At 33.7% G+C, this 14,839-nt stretch overlaps 1 protein-coding gene across 4 annotated transcripts in view; it reads left to right on the top strand.

The window, feature by feature from the left end:
• The window catches only part of LOC149570356 (lysine-specific demethylase JMJ27-like), a 41,123-nt gene extending 35,336 nt beyond the window's left edge, over window positions 1-5,787 (top strand). For 2 of the 4 annotated variants that reach the window (XR_016362926.1, XR_016362928.1), the window contains 4 exons: window positions 4,891-5,010; window positions 5,097-5,211; window positions 5,291-5,417; window positions 5,559-5,787. Coding sequence is in view for 1 of the 4 variants with exons in the window: in XM_089823001.1 (XP_089679127.1) it covers window positions 4,891-5,010; window positions 5,097-5,177 (201 nt within the window). In the remaining 3 variants the exon portion in view is untranslated. Of the gene's footprint in view, window positions 1-4,890; window positions 5,011-5,096; window positions 5,212-5,290 lie in introns of all 4 variants that reach the window. The other 2 variants (XR_016362927.1, XM_089823001.1) reach the window with 1 other exon arrangement.
• Window positions 5,788-14,839: the final 9,052 nt, after the last annotated feature.

The raw sequence follows: 14,839 nt of genomic DNA, 5'->3' as shown, positions 1-14,839 counted from the left end.
TTTGAGTGGATTGCAAATTATTATCCCCTTTTGAAGGATTGCAACTATGAGAGTAATGTGGTTGAATGACTTTGGAGAGGCTTTGATTTGCAAGTTTCATCATCAAGCTCTGTAATCTTCTAGTGGAACTTGTTTTGTATAAAGAATTCATAGACTGTGTTTGCTTTTTGAAATTTTTAACTTATTTTCCATGTTGAGTTCATACAAATTAGATTGTAATTGAAAATTTGAAAATAGTCAGTGTTTAGTTAGTATTAGTAATTACACACTATTTTAAGTATGCATTTTGCAATGTGATGTCATCAAGTTATATGAACATGGACACAATTTATATTCCACAATTCATAAGCTATCTCAATTTTATTTTGTTCACATGTTTTCTATGCTATTGAAATATTTTTAAATAAAAAAAAAAACAAGAGGTATCTAACTTTTTTTGTTTTAAATCCAAGTATAATCATGCAAATCCTTAATTTTAAAAGGCTTCCTTGAACTTTGTTTGTTGATTTTTCCCCTAAAGGACTTTTTCTAAGAAACAATAGATAATTGAAGGTTAATTTAGAAACTATCTAACTAGACCTGATATTACATTATTGGCCATTAACTTAGTAAATATGTAAATACAATTTTAATAACCTCCCTTAATGATCAATTTGTCAACTACACCAAGTTATCCCCTTAATTTACAAACGTGTCTGGGTCTAGAGACTTGTTAAGCATGTCTACAGTCTGATTGTTAGTTGGAACATATTGCAATTGTACTGATTTTTCTTCAACAAGCTTGGGGATGTAATGACAGTGAATCTTGGTCCACTCATGAAAAGATGTTTTTGGCAATTCCAAGCACCCCTTGATTATTACAAAAGAGAGTTGAAGGAATTGGTTGAGGCACATGCATGTAACAAAGCATTGTACAAAGTCAGACTGCCTCAAAAGTTGCTTTACTAGTTCCCCATAATTGAACTTCAGTTGATGAAAGAGCTATTCCTTGTTGTTTTTTGCTTGTCCATGTAATTGCACCCTAAGTCATAGGATTTGCCGAATTTCATCCGCAAAGTTTGAATTTGAGCGATTTTTTACCCTTTCCTAACTCTATGATATTTAATATAATATTGATTATAATAAGATTATTTTGCATAGTTACACCACCTTGGGGGGACAAGTTTTTGTGACGGGGGGGCAAAGGGGCCTTAATTTGGGGATGGTGAGGGGATGATGGGGGGACAGTGGCGAGTGACAAGAGGAGGGGTATATATATATGCATATGGTACTTAAAATGCTAGTTATGAAAATATGTATTGCAATATAAGATATAAAGATGTAAAAGAGTAAATACTTGAACATTGCATTGAATTGGAACATCGAACATTAAACATAAATAGCCAAATCTACAAATAGTCAACATCAGGATGTTCCCCATCCTTGGTGGAGGTGGCAGAATCTAGTGGCGCTGTTGGGGATGGGGGGACAGAGTCCCCAAGTTCTCGATGCGTTGAAGTCTCCGGGACGTGGGGCAAAAAGAGGGGGACACGTCCCCATGTTACTATGTTATTTTGTTTTAAAATAATATTAAGCTATTCAATTTAATTATATAGCAATGTCAAACTATTTTGCCAATTTTGTGGATATATTACTTATATTTAAGAATAGATAAATTTATATAAGTTCAATTTAATGTCGATTTTTTTCCGAATTTTTATCATTGCCAAATTTCATCCAAATTTTATGGTCGAAAAACTCGAATTCGAATTCGAACCTTGTGAGACTTAGATTGCACCTCTGTCTAGACAGAAGACATACTCAGATGTTGACTTCCTTTCATGGACAAATGTTGCCCAATCCGAGTCTATGAAATCGTTAAGTCTAGGATCATTGCTTTTGCCATATAGTATCCCAAAAGTGGAAGTGCTTTTTACAGATAATAACACATGCTTCATTACAATCCAGTCTAAAACTCTAGTTGCTGTCATGAAATGAGAGATGTAACCGATGACAAAATTGAAATTTGGTGTCTCCAGCTAACCTGCTGTGTGTAATGATCCTGCTGCAAAAGTTTGGTGTAAAGATTCGGAATCTTGGAGTCCACATCAGTTGATGTAATGTTGAGTGTCTCTTAGAAGTGTTAATAAGTCTTTGGTAGACTTCTGAGAGTGATTTCTACCATGTCTTCTTCCTCCATTGTTTGACCAATCACCTCTGCCTGATCATGAATATTCTTAATTTTGAGATATTCTGGAAAGGACATACTCATCTATCATGATTGGGAAAAATATGTTTTTCAGAAAAAAATGCATGGCTCTTGTCAGATGTTTCATATAGGCTCTTTGCATAATCTTTCAGCAGCTGTCTTGCCCAAATGGAATTTGAGGCAACTAATTGTCTCTGACTGACAATTTAATTATCATCAAAATTTTCCCAACTTCTCTCATCAACTGTATCCTGATTTGGATTTGGCGTTGTTGGACGAGAATACTTGCCTAGGACAGTGTGGTCAAGGCACCGATATTAAAAAAATGTCATGGTTTTCTGCTTCCAGGTGTTGTAGTTATGACTGTTGAACTTCAGGCTTCCAACAATATGTTGGTCAAAGAGGCCATCTTTCACACTTTTTGAAACATGAAAAGGAAGATGAAGAAATAAGTTTGGAACTCTGATTGCATGGAACCGGAGGGATGAATTTCAATGCACAGAAAATAGAGGCTTGTATAGAATGCAGACACAAATCAAAGACAAATAAACCTTAGCACAAACTCCAAGGAACATATACACGCTTTCATTGTCCCCGAAAATTTTCTTTAGATCTAGAAAGATTTGCTGAAATGAAAAATCCCCAGCCACTGCAGATAAAACACCAAATAAAATTTGACAGAAAGCTGCCAAAACGACCCAAAATCCTAGGTCAACTGCCCAGAAAAACAATTTACTGATGCATTTCTGAAAAAATGGGAAAACTACTAGCAGTTCAAAAGAACTCACATTTTGTTGTTGAGAAATCCTGAGCAGAATAGATTGTAATTCAAATTTTGTGCAGCTTTGAGAATCCGTCGCGTGGGCAGAACAAGCTTGAAAAACCACAGGTCTGCGTTATAAAGAACACAGTGAAAATGTGTGTAAAAATCAGTTTACGCAATTTGCAAAACACACAAGGAGAATGGAACCAGCGGAAGCTAAACAAGACCAGATAATGTGGTTCTTGAACATGCAGAACACAACAGCTCTCACGAGAAAGGCTTGAGAGGGGAAAAGCCTTCCACGGGATGGTATGCAACAGCAAACCGTCGAAACACAGAGAACACAGTACAAAATATTGAAAATAGCAAAAAAAAAAAAAAAACGAATCTAGAAGAAAAATATTTGAGGAAAGGTTAGAACAAAATTTGAACAAATTTTCTCTAAAATATTTTCATTTGGAAACATTAAGAGCTATAATAATTTTCAATTTATTTTTCTTCCACCCATTCTGATACCATTTTACACAATGGTTATGATTTATCGCTTGATTTTATTCGAAGAATGAAATGTACATATAAAGGCAATTACATTGACAATGTTTCCTTAAGCTATGATAGATAACTGAAGTCTAATTTAGAAACTAAGGATAACTGAAGACTAATTTAGAAACTAACTCGACTTAATGGTACATTATTAACCAATATCTACTTAAATATGTAAATATTATTCTAATAGCTGCTATGGTTAATACATTGTTTATAAATGAAATCCTATATATTGATATATGCTTTAAAAGATTGACACGGAGATAAATGCATGATGCTGTTTTGCTCTACGAAAAATAGAAATAAGGTAGTTTACACATACTAGCATGTAACTAATTTTTAATTGGTCGGTTGACCTTTTTTTATCAGTCGAGTCAAAACACATTCTTTAGTTACATTTTTTAATCTGATCTGTAAAAATTGTAAAAATACTTGTGCTTTTCTTTGCTTTTTGAAGTCATTATATGTCTGTTTTTCATAAGAGATTGTGTTCTTTGAATTAATGTTTGGGTTCGTAATAAACCAAGCTATCTTGTACTATCATGAAGTTGGAGATTGAGACAATGTGAGTGCACCCCATGAAATGTTATTATCCTCTCAGCCTCTTCTCCTTCTCTATCAGGGGTGACTTTCCAATGCTGATTTGTAATTTTCATCCCAACAACTTATAATTTATCCTGAAATTATTCTTCAGTATTTTAAAAAAAATTCTGATTGTATGATGGATGTAGCAGTTCAAATGTGTATTATATCTTTCCTTAAAAAAATGCAGCTAGAAATATCTTACAAGAAATATGATGTTTGATGGTTGGAACATTGTGCTATACTTGTTTAGTCTGGATACGTCATATTCAATGTTTTGTACAAACTGGGTTTGGGATATGCATTATAGTCACTTTTTGGATTAGTTTGGCCAGTTACATCTGTTCATTTTATGGCTGATTTTGATAGCAGAAACACATTATTAAGGCCAATGTTTATTTAAAAAAAATGAGTGATATGCTCAAAGAACAGTATTGTACGCAAATAAAAAAATCAAAATGTCATAAATTTTGAGGATTTTCTTTTTTGCATTAACATTTGAGAATAACATACAGGGGAGAGCACCAAAATATTTTGAATTGAGACAACCCGGACCCTGAGAAACAGGAAATTAGCTAGATCATAATACCAAATATATGACTAGTCATTAATTACTTTAGTAGCCTTTGCCTTCCATTTCTACTCTCACGGGCACAATTGTTCATCTTAAAATTTTAAGCTTCTTCAAATGATATTTATATTCCTTTCCATTCATTTTAAGACTCATTTTGAATGGTTATTTTATTCATGTTAGAATTTAGTTCTTTTTAAAATTTGACATATTTTCTGATTACATACACTGTTTTTGCAGTCATGTATAAAGGTAGCAATGGATTTTGTCTCACCCGAAAATGTACAACAGTGTGTGCGTTTGACAGAGGAATTCCGCTTGCTGCCAAAGAGTCATAGGGCCAAGGAAGATAAGTTAGAGGTGATTTCCTAGCTGGAACAGGTTTTATATAATCATTTTTATTAAGTGTTCTTTCTTATTGTTAATGTAGTTCAATGTTGGATCAGGTTAAGAAAATGACTTTATATGCTGTTAGTGCTGCTGTACGAGAAATTAACAAGTTGACAATGGATTCAAATGACACATGATGTCGCTTTGGACGCAGATTATCATAACAATGATGTAAGCAGCATAATCTAATTTTTGGCTATTTGAATTTGTATTGAGTATCATCATTTTTCTCATTGACATTCGGTTTCAGGGGCCTTACCAATACAAGCGTCTACAGATATGGTGCGGTTATGGCATATGTAGGAATTCTTGGGAAGAGTGGATTCAAAATGTGAACTCAGGTGTCTCTAAAACAGATGAAAGAACAAAGCTTTTGTGTAAGAACAATTAGTTGCTTGCATGTAAACCTTCAGAAAATTTAATTTATGTTTATCGTCTTTTTGTCAAGCTACTACCTGTCAACTCAAATTTTGCGGTTTATAATCACTTGGTGATCCCATCCTATGAACTTATTGCAGAGGATAATTGGATTTTCCATACGGGAAAGTATCATCAGCCCCCTGAAATTTCTATGAAAACCTAATGGGCAATCTCTTTGCCAATTCATTAAATTACAATCCATGTCTCATTCGCTGTAGAAAATATATCCTTGTATTATAGAAAGCTTGCAGGCAGAATCAGGGTGATTGATAACGATTGTAAGCTTAAATTTTTGTTTTGGTATTCAAATTAAAAAGCTTAAATTTTTGTTTGGTTATTCAAATTAAAAAGTTAAGATTTATATATGTTTTAAGTTAAATGGAAAACCAATTCCCTTGTGAAATGCCTTGTGGGAAGAGTTTCTGGGTGGTAGTCGGGGAGATTTGGTAAGCTTCTGATACATCAAATAGGTATTTCACTTTGCAGTGACCGAAACAATTACAATTACTGTCCCCTTGTAATAAAGCATTAATTTCTCAGAGTCGTGGAATTTCGTCATCGTCATGTTGCAACTTACAAATGCATTTTTAGGTTTTGGCATTACTGGTTTCAAATTAGTATCACGCCATATCAATAAATTCGAGGCATTGCTTTATATGGTTTTTTTGTAGGAAGAAAGCTGAAAAAGTATCCGATAATCTGTCACAGCCTTTGAATCAATGGCTTTCTGAGATGATTTCTGATGACTTTGGTGTAAATTATTTTAACTTTGGTGTTAATTATTTCATAGTGCTATTTCAGAATGTTCAAATTAAACAAAGTTACTCAAATACGATTCTTGACACAAAAATAGCAGCACTCCCAACATGCTACTACATACTTCTTAATTGGCAATTTATTTTGGAGATGGCAGTCTTAAGCCCACGTTGTCTTGACATATTGTCAAGATGGGAGAATCAAAGTCAAGTTTCTTTTATGTTTATTTATTTGAACATGATGGTTTTATTTTTCTTTTTCTTTTTTTATCATATAGGAAGGTTGAAGAGTTAACGTTGCTTCAGCTTGTGCTTCAAAATGTCAATGTTGCTCTTTAATATAATTGTTACACTTATATTTTTGCTGATTATAATCTTATTTCTAGCCTGTCTAAATTGGAGTTAAGAGGCCATTTGGTGTTCATCACCACTCAAGAATAATGTCAGTGATACCCTGCATGAATGGTAAAATGCATCAACTTTGGTGCCATGGTAGAATGCAAGATCAGCAAGTGGGTTGAATCAGAAGGTAAAAGAGCTAAGGGGCAGGCAGGTTTCAGACCAAAACACTCCACTATAGATCATGGGGTAGCGCTAAGATTCTTGGTTGAAATGATTTGGAACACGCAGGGAGAAGAGGCCTTTTGCTTCTTAGTTGACTTTAAAAAGGTCTTTGACACGGTGCCACGTGACAGACTTTGGTGTAGAATGGAAGAGCTGAAAATTCCTACTGAACTTAGGGCTGTGACACATAGATTATATGAGCAGGTATTGTTGAAATCAGCACTATGGAAGGGATGTCAGATAGATTTGGTAGCGATATTGGGGTCAAACAGGGTTGCCCCCTTTCACCAACCTTGTTTGGATTATATATTGATAAATTAGTGGAATGTCTAGACAAGGACAATGGTGATGGGGTTCAGGTGGCTAAGTACATGATTAAGTTGCTTCTTTATGCGGATGGCCTCATTTTGATTGCTAATACTATGGATGGTCTAAGGGAACACTTTAAGGTGGTTGAGGCCTTCAGGTGATAGGGATGTAGGTGAACCCTAGCATAACCAAGGTGATGATTTTCTCTTTGAAAAGAGGTAAGAGGAAGCAAAACATTTTTCTTTTCAATGACAACCCATTAGAGATGGTGGACGAGTACAAGTACCTCGGGGTAGATTTAAATAACAAAGCTTAGTTGGGAAACTTGTCGAGCAAAACAAATTCGAGGATGGAAAGTGCTATACTCCTTACAAATGAATGCAGGAATGAGGAATTATGGGATTGGAAAACAAAAAAACTACTCTTTGGCTTGTTAGTTACCCTTGTGATCCTCTATGGATGTGAGATTTGGGGCAGCAGCATGTTGGATCAGAAATGGAGACAGTTGGAAAGAATCCAAAGGCATTTAATCATCAGCTGTCTCAAAATTAAAACCACGATTCCCTATGAGATCCTATTGGCAAAAAAGAGCATCTTCCCATTAAAGGCATCAGCAATGATTCGGTTATTATGCTAATGGAATATTAGTATTCATGAATGTCCGACTAACAATGTTGACATAAAGAAGTTCGTGAAGGAAAATTCAGGAGTTGCATATAGTCAAAACAAAATGGGCACAAAGAAGACTATTATATCAAAGAACTTAGCCCAACAAGATCCTGTGAGGAGAAAGCATACATAGGAGCAAATATCAAATGGAGAGCTAAGATGCTCATAGCGCAACTTAGGTCGAAATGGGCAGATGGACAATACCGAAGGAAGAATGGGAGGAGATAATATGTTTGTTTTGCAACATGGGAGTAGTGGAGACTGAGTGACACTTTCTTATGGAGTGCCTGGCATACAGTGACATCTGCTCCAGGTATCAGGATATTCTTGAAAATAGCAATTTAGATACACATTTTGAGGAAGAATAGGACATCAAATTTAGTGGTCAATATTCACTGTCAAAGGGCAGACTTAAAAAGAAACTCCAAAAGACCTAATGTTTTTATCATGTGGGGGTGCTTGTCTTTGTCTTGTAGGTTCCATAGGCTGCTTTGGCCTCACGGACATTATTAAAATCATCGATTCATTTATTTTAATTTTTTCCCTTGTACTTTTAAGTTTTCACAGCCGTCAATACTTGTTCAAACATTTATTACTCTCTTTATCAACTGATTGATAGTTTTTTAATGCTCATTTTTACATGAACTTTGTGGCTCTGTTTTTTGTTGCTTGTTCTCTTCTTTGTTGATTCCTGTCTTTTTTTTGATCTGCAGGTTTATAATTTATTCAAGCCTTGTTGCGTTTTCTCTTCTTTGTTGATTTGCTTTTGTCTTCTTTGTTGATTTGCAGATTTACTATTTATTCGAAGTTTTTGTATTGCACAAACAACAACGTTGTTTTGTTTTTACACATTTTATAATTGATTAAATTCAAAATTACTATAGAATATTTTCAGCTATCTTAATAATAATTATTAATTTGTAATTGTCATTTTTTGTTGTTGTTACCCTAATGCTTCTTTGGTCCGTTTTGTTGTATACCTTGTCCCTTATCGTTTGTCTTATATTTTCAAATTGTTATTAAAAGTGACAATTCTGCCATTGTTTGGATTATTAAATGCAAAACTTAACCTTTTTCTTGAACGAGAGCTCTATTTGGTATACTAGTAACGATCATTGCTAATTTCATTCTATCTTTTTTGACAGGAGGTCATGGCCTTTAAGCTTAAAATCTTTTCAAAATTCGTTTAGGTTCTTTTTCTTTGGTGGAATTAAATAATCAGTACGAAAGTTTTGAATTCGTATAGTAGTTTTTGGAATATGGTTGGAACTTGGAATCATTTGATTCATCTAGAATTCATTGTGAGAAGATGTATATTCTGCCCTTGGTTCCATAATTTGGAAATTGAAAGACCATGCAAACCTAAACTAATTTTTTCAAAAGCACCCTGACGCTTTTGTCTCTTTATTTTCTCGTGAGTATCATATTTACCTCTAATGTTAAAAACTAGGTCAACGCTTTATTTTATCGGCATTGGAGAAAAAAATTCTTTGAACAAAAGAATTTCCCATTTCATACTTTGGAAACATAATATCTTTGTACTTCCATCGAGTTTCTAAACAATTTTCATCCAATCAATTTCTGAGCACATTGTGTTACGAACACTTTCTATGAGACCAAAAGATTCGTAGCACTTTGCAAGAGCAATGTACGTGCCGTGATTGGTTTACACATTCTGCAAACAAATTTGGAAAAAGCATTTCTGATATCAATGTTTAGCACCCCTAGTTGTGCCAAGACAAACCATTCATACCGATTTGTGCATTCAAATTAAGACAAATATGATGCGTTGATTGATGTTCAAATTCTATTCCAAAGTCTCCGTTTCTTTATGCAGATCTTGTCATGGCTTGTGAAATTTGGACAAATATTATGCGTTGATTGATGTCCAAAAGTTCAAAGGTTTTAAGCACTTGCATCTATTTTGTTGTCTACATAGCCAGGATGTAAACCATGGGACCACAAATCTATTTCGTTCTCTGACAATCTTTACCACCTACTCTGCACAGATAAGAGAGGGTCATAATAGTTTATCTTTGCTCCGTCCTAGTAGATTCACGAGTCCCATTTATTTCTTAAAACATTAATATAATATGTGCAATTTCACGAAGTTTTTGGATTAACGAACATACAATATGTACATATGAAACATATGCACATTTAATTTTACCTCAGTCGTATCAGATCATTTTGACTTTTGCAGAGCACACGCATTCACTACATCCATTTTATGCACAAACCCTAAACCTAAATCAGAAAACAGACCTATTTGAGCAAAAACAAATTGCAGAGAAGTCTCCATTTCTCATTGTGAAACCATAGTGCGAATAAAATGAATATCAAATTACTCAGAGGCCTTCAAAAATAACATAACTTTAAACGATCTAGAAAGATAATTGCGGATATGATTTTTTTTGAAAAATGATTTAGCCCTGTTGACCTCGAATTCAATCTAGTGAAAATTTCAATTTTTTTCATTCATATTAAGTGAATTCACCTTTTTAAAGTTCATTTCCTTCTCTTTAATTACTTGCAATTTCAAGTCAAATTTGCTAAAAATCTATCTTTTTAAGTTCTGCGGCTATAAACTTACACTGAACTTTCGCCGTTAAAATGGCTAATAACTAGTCAAAATTTCATTGGTTTTGTGAGTTGATTGTCTTCGACTTGTGCCCAGCTTTGTCCTATATTTTGAATTGATAAAATCAGAATTCTGAGTCGAAAGTGCAAATTTGAAGTTGGGATGCTAGTTTTTAAAATAAAAAAATTAAATATTAACTTTTGTTAAAAATGTCAAGAAGTTAACTAAATAAAATGGTCAAGATCTTAACTAAACCAAAATTAAGAATTAAGATTCAAACTTTTCTCTATTTTTATCAAATGTAAACCAAGATTAAGAATTAGGATTCAAACTTTTCTCTATTTTCATCAAATGTTAAGATACTAAGTTACCGAGATTAAGAATTAGGATTCCGACTTCTCTCTATTTTTGATCAAACCTTAAGATTTCTAAAAATTTAGTTAAGATCTTAATTTTTGAAATTGAAAACCCAAACTCAAACCCCAACCTTGTCCTTCTTTTCGTTTGGTTTTGGAAATTTAGATTTCAAGGAACCAATAACTACAGAAAGTGAAATGATAGTTGCGTGTTCTGCAAGAAGACTAATTCATTAATGATTCAATGGAGAAGACTTTATGCAAATTCAATCGGCAGGGTAACACCAGTCTCTACTCTAATTGCTAGTATCTTTCGAGCCAACAAAGAAGCTCTAAAACGACGTGTTGATAATGCAACAATATCTCCTGACTTGGAAAGCGTTCTCAGAGTTCATAAGCGTGCTGCAGAGCTTCAAGAAGGTGAAGATGATGGTGCAAATCCTCAGTTAGCAACTACAGTGATTTTAACTTTGCTTCTTGTTGCATCGTCACAAGTTGGAAGCTGGCACAAATCAAATCCATTCAAGATAATTTGTCATTTTGTGTATTGCCTAATAACCGAGTTGTGGAACTTCAAAGGTAAAACGCAATAGGCAATCAATCCCTTGACGACAATGTCATTGAGAATTTTGAAGGGGACTTGCAGAATGGTTATGATATTGAAGCTTGACAAACTTCTGAAGAAAATGCACATTGACAACTATAAAATCAATTCACAACCTTTCATAGCAGATTGTAATTGTAGAAATATGCGAGCAATTCTCAAATGGTAAATAAGAGTATGAATTGTAAAAAAAAATCCTTGTTGACACTTCACGGTTAACACACTTGATATGTTGAATCACGTGTGAAGAATATCTGTGCGCGTTGGGGAGAAATCATTTCGGAGATTGTAATGATTGCAGGCCTGTGCCCAAACTATATCCTTCGAAGTGGCTCCAGAAATATAAAAGAAAAATTTAAAAACTTTTCAAACCCGATAATGTTGCAATCAACCCATGTTCATATTACTCATCAACTTCTTTAAAAAGTCCTTGGAGTATCTTAGCAGAAATTTCTAATATAATTGATATTTTGTGAGATTAATGATACCCTGATGGACCGCACTTGCATTCTTTTCTTGACAATCAAATGGGGTCTCGGTATAGGGGTCGTAACATCTCATTGCACCGTTGGATTTTTCTTTAACTTCGTATACGTTTTTGGTATTCTAGTTTTGTAACTTCTCATCAGAGTGAATTTCCATATCGTGTCTGGTGTAAAATTTTATGAACAACATAATACAACACTATCAAAATTGCCGGGGCGCTATAGAGATGCATTATGTATGCACACAAATTATAGAAAAATAACATGAAGGTCGTTACCTCATGGGCTGCAATGGAAGCTCAATAGCACTGTCAAATACATTCTAACATTTCCTTGAGATCTTTATTGGATATTATATATGGAGAAACTGATATGGAATGAAGAGTCATAAACGATGGAGTTGAATTGATTGACAAAATGTCATTAAAACTGTTAATAACATGGAGGAAATGCAAGTAAATATGGAGTACGACCTAACTAAAACCACTGGACATCCGTAGGCGATTTTAATGATGAAACTTGATACCCACGGTTCCTTGGATATATCAACCATTTCATACTAAGCTCGTGCCATATTCGGGAAAGCTCGCGCATTATGTGTAATTGAAAGAAAGTTATATGTGAATGGATGCTTTTTGGCAAAGACGATGGAGGATATTTGTTTAAAGTTCTCAAATGGCTAGATGACACGGTGATCACAAGTACAAATAATGGAAGAGTACTTCAACAAGACCAATCGCATGTTTATCTTTGAAATCACATATTTTGAGTTCTCATTTTGGTGAAGTGTGTCACTTATTGTTCTCTAAATTAAGATTTTGACTTTGACTTTGTAAAAAATTATAGTGAGGTTGAAAAGATATGAATAGCAACCTCTAGCTTTAACTTCGGTAGATATGAACTCGGAAAGTTAGTTATGCTGAGATCTATAAATACAAATCTTTGTTAATGTAATGAGTGGGAGGCGAGGGTGAGAAGGTGACACTTTTTGCACCAAGGGCTATGGAGAAATTTCAAAAGATATTTTTGGCTTTCAATATGTATAACAAAGTTTTTGAACTTACATGTTTCTGAAGAGATGATAATGAATGCATTTAGTCGTAGGTCACAAATGTGTTCACAAATAGCTTTTCTTTTCATATGCCAAGGTTTGTTATTCTTACTTTTTCATAATTGTATCACATGTTGGAAACCCCTTTGTAATTATCATCATCAATTTTGAATCTAAAGTATTTGTATGTCTACAGTTGAGATTTATGCTATTATCTCGTTTAGTGTTGTTTTGGCTGCTTTTTGTACTTTCATATGTCAAGTACAAAAAAATACAAATATTCTAATCATACAAGGGAGTTCCCCTCTCAAATGTAGAGTAAGGTTGTAGTTTGATAGCGATCAAGCTTTAATATATCTTATTGTTGACACAATTGCCACTGCTCCTTGTGCATACAAGGTCATTTTCAGAGAAGCACTTGTAGTGACAAATCTATTGACCAATAGGGTTTTGGCGACATTGCTAGGGATCCAAGGCCAATACATATTGCTCCTCATAAATTATAATGTACCTTCCTTGGAATGAAGGTTGACAACTCGCTTCAAAAGATTACTTATTGGCAACACTTTGAAGATTAATGTTCTAGATAATGGTTTGGTACAAAGGAAAGGTAGAAAGTGATAGCGACAGTGACATTGACGTGAAGAATTTCCTTATTGAAAGAATTAAGATCCTGATGAACCTATACAGGTCGACTTCCTTGAGAAATTTTATGTTCATGCATGACTTGATCCAAAAAAAAAAAATCATCCGTCTTTGCTTTATACTCTGCAAAAGATTGGATGAAGGGGATGACCAAGATGATCATTTTTTTTCTCAAAAACAAGAATCCTTGTTAGAAAGTTCTACATGCAAAGATAAAGAAGACTTTGTTTAGAAGTATGATTTGTACGAATCAAGGTCAAATAATAGTGATCAAGAAAGTAATCCAATACCTGCATGTGTTGTTTAATAGAATTGAGCTCTTAGCGACCCTAATCATGTCAAGTTTTTGAAAAGCTTCTATGGTAATGTATACCTTGATCCTAACATAGTGCATCTTTCTTTACTTCAAACATTGCAAGAAATTGAGAAAGAAAACTAGTGTGCATTTTTTTTATTGATAGCATAACATCTCCCAATCAAAATGTTAGAATGGATACCTTAGAAAATTGTATTGATGAAAGAAATTGAGGTAGTTATGACTATTCAAAAAGATTGTAAGGAAATGACATCTAAGGAAAAATAAGGTCATGCTGATATATTAGGTCATCATTATGAAAAAATTTGAACTTAGGAGAAAGTCTTCAATCATCTTGATCCCAATGAGATTGAAGAAGATATATTAGATGTTTGTAAAAAAAGTATACAACATATGATTGAAGATAAAGATAATATAGATCAAGGTGAATCTCATACTCTTTTTAATCCCACGTGATGTCTTGATTCTTTAGATGACAACTTCCTATGTGGAGAAGATGTTCCTATTTGTCCATCATTGGTCATTAAAGAGGAAACACATGTTGATAAAATTCAAGGTATAAACTTATTTGTGTCTTTCTCTAATGCATTTACTAAGTAATAAGATTTATGATTATCTTGTGAAAGATGACAAAATGATTACTGAAGTTGGTCATCATCACAAGTTAGTAGAAAGTTTTCCACTGTGAAGGTTGCAAATTTTATATCATAACATTGAAATTCATCTTGTGCTAAATGGAAATTATAATATTTATGATATAGGAATTGCTGCTAGGGAGAAGATATTGGGTGACACCACTTTATCACAATTGAATGAGGAAAGTATTGGTATTGATATTTTCAAATAGATTTTAAAGATTGATAAGTTTGATGAAAACATTACTCTTGATCAATGTCATGATAATTTAGACAATGGATTTGTTAATAGTGAATTATCCTTTCTTTCTAGCCATAAACCATTATCGAATGAGATAAAAGTATCCAAAGAGATGTTTTCTCCTAAGGTGGTTAAAATAATATAAGCTCATGATGCAACACACTACGT

The sequence above is a fragment of the Cupressus sempervirens genome, chromosome 3, assembly GCF_028749045.1.
Source record: "Cupressus sempervirens isolate cs-2001-9-10 chromosome 3, ASM2874904v1, whole genome shotgun sequence".
Taxonomy (NCBI): domain Eukaryota; kingdom Viridiplantae; phylum Streptophyta; class Pinopsida; order Cupressales; family Cupressaceae; genus Cupressus; species Cupressus sempervirens.
Note: the sequence above shows the minus strand (reverse complement) of the source record. Positions and strands in the feature narration are given on the sequence as shown.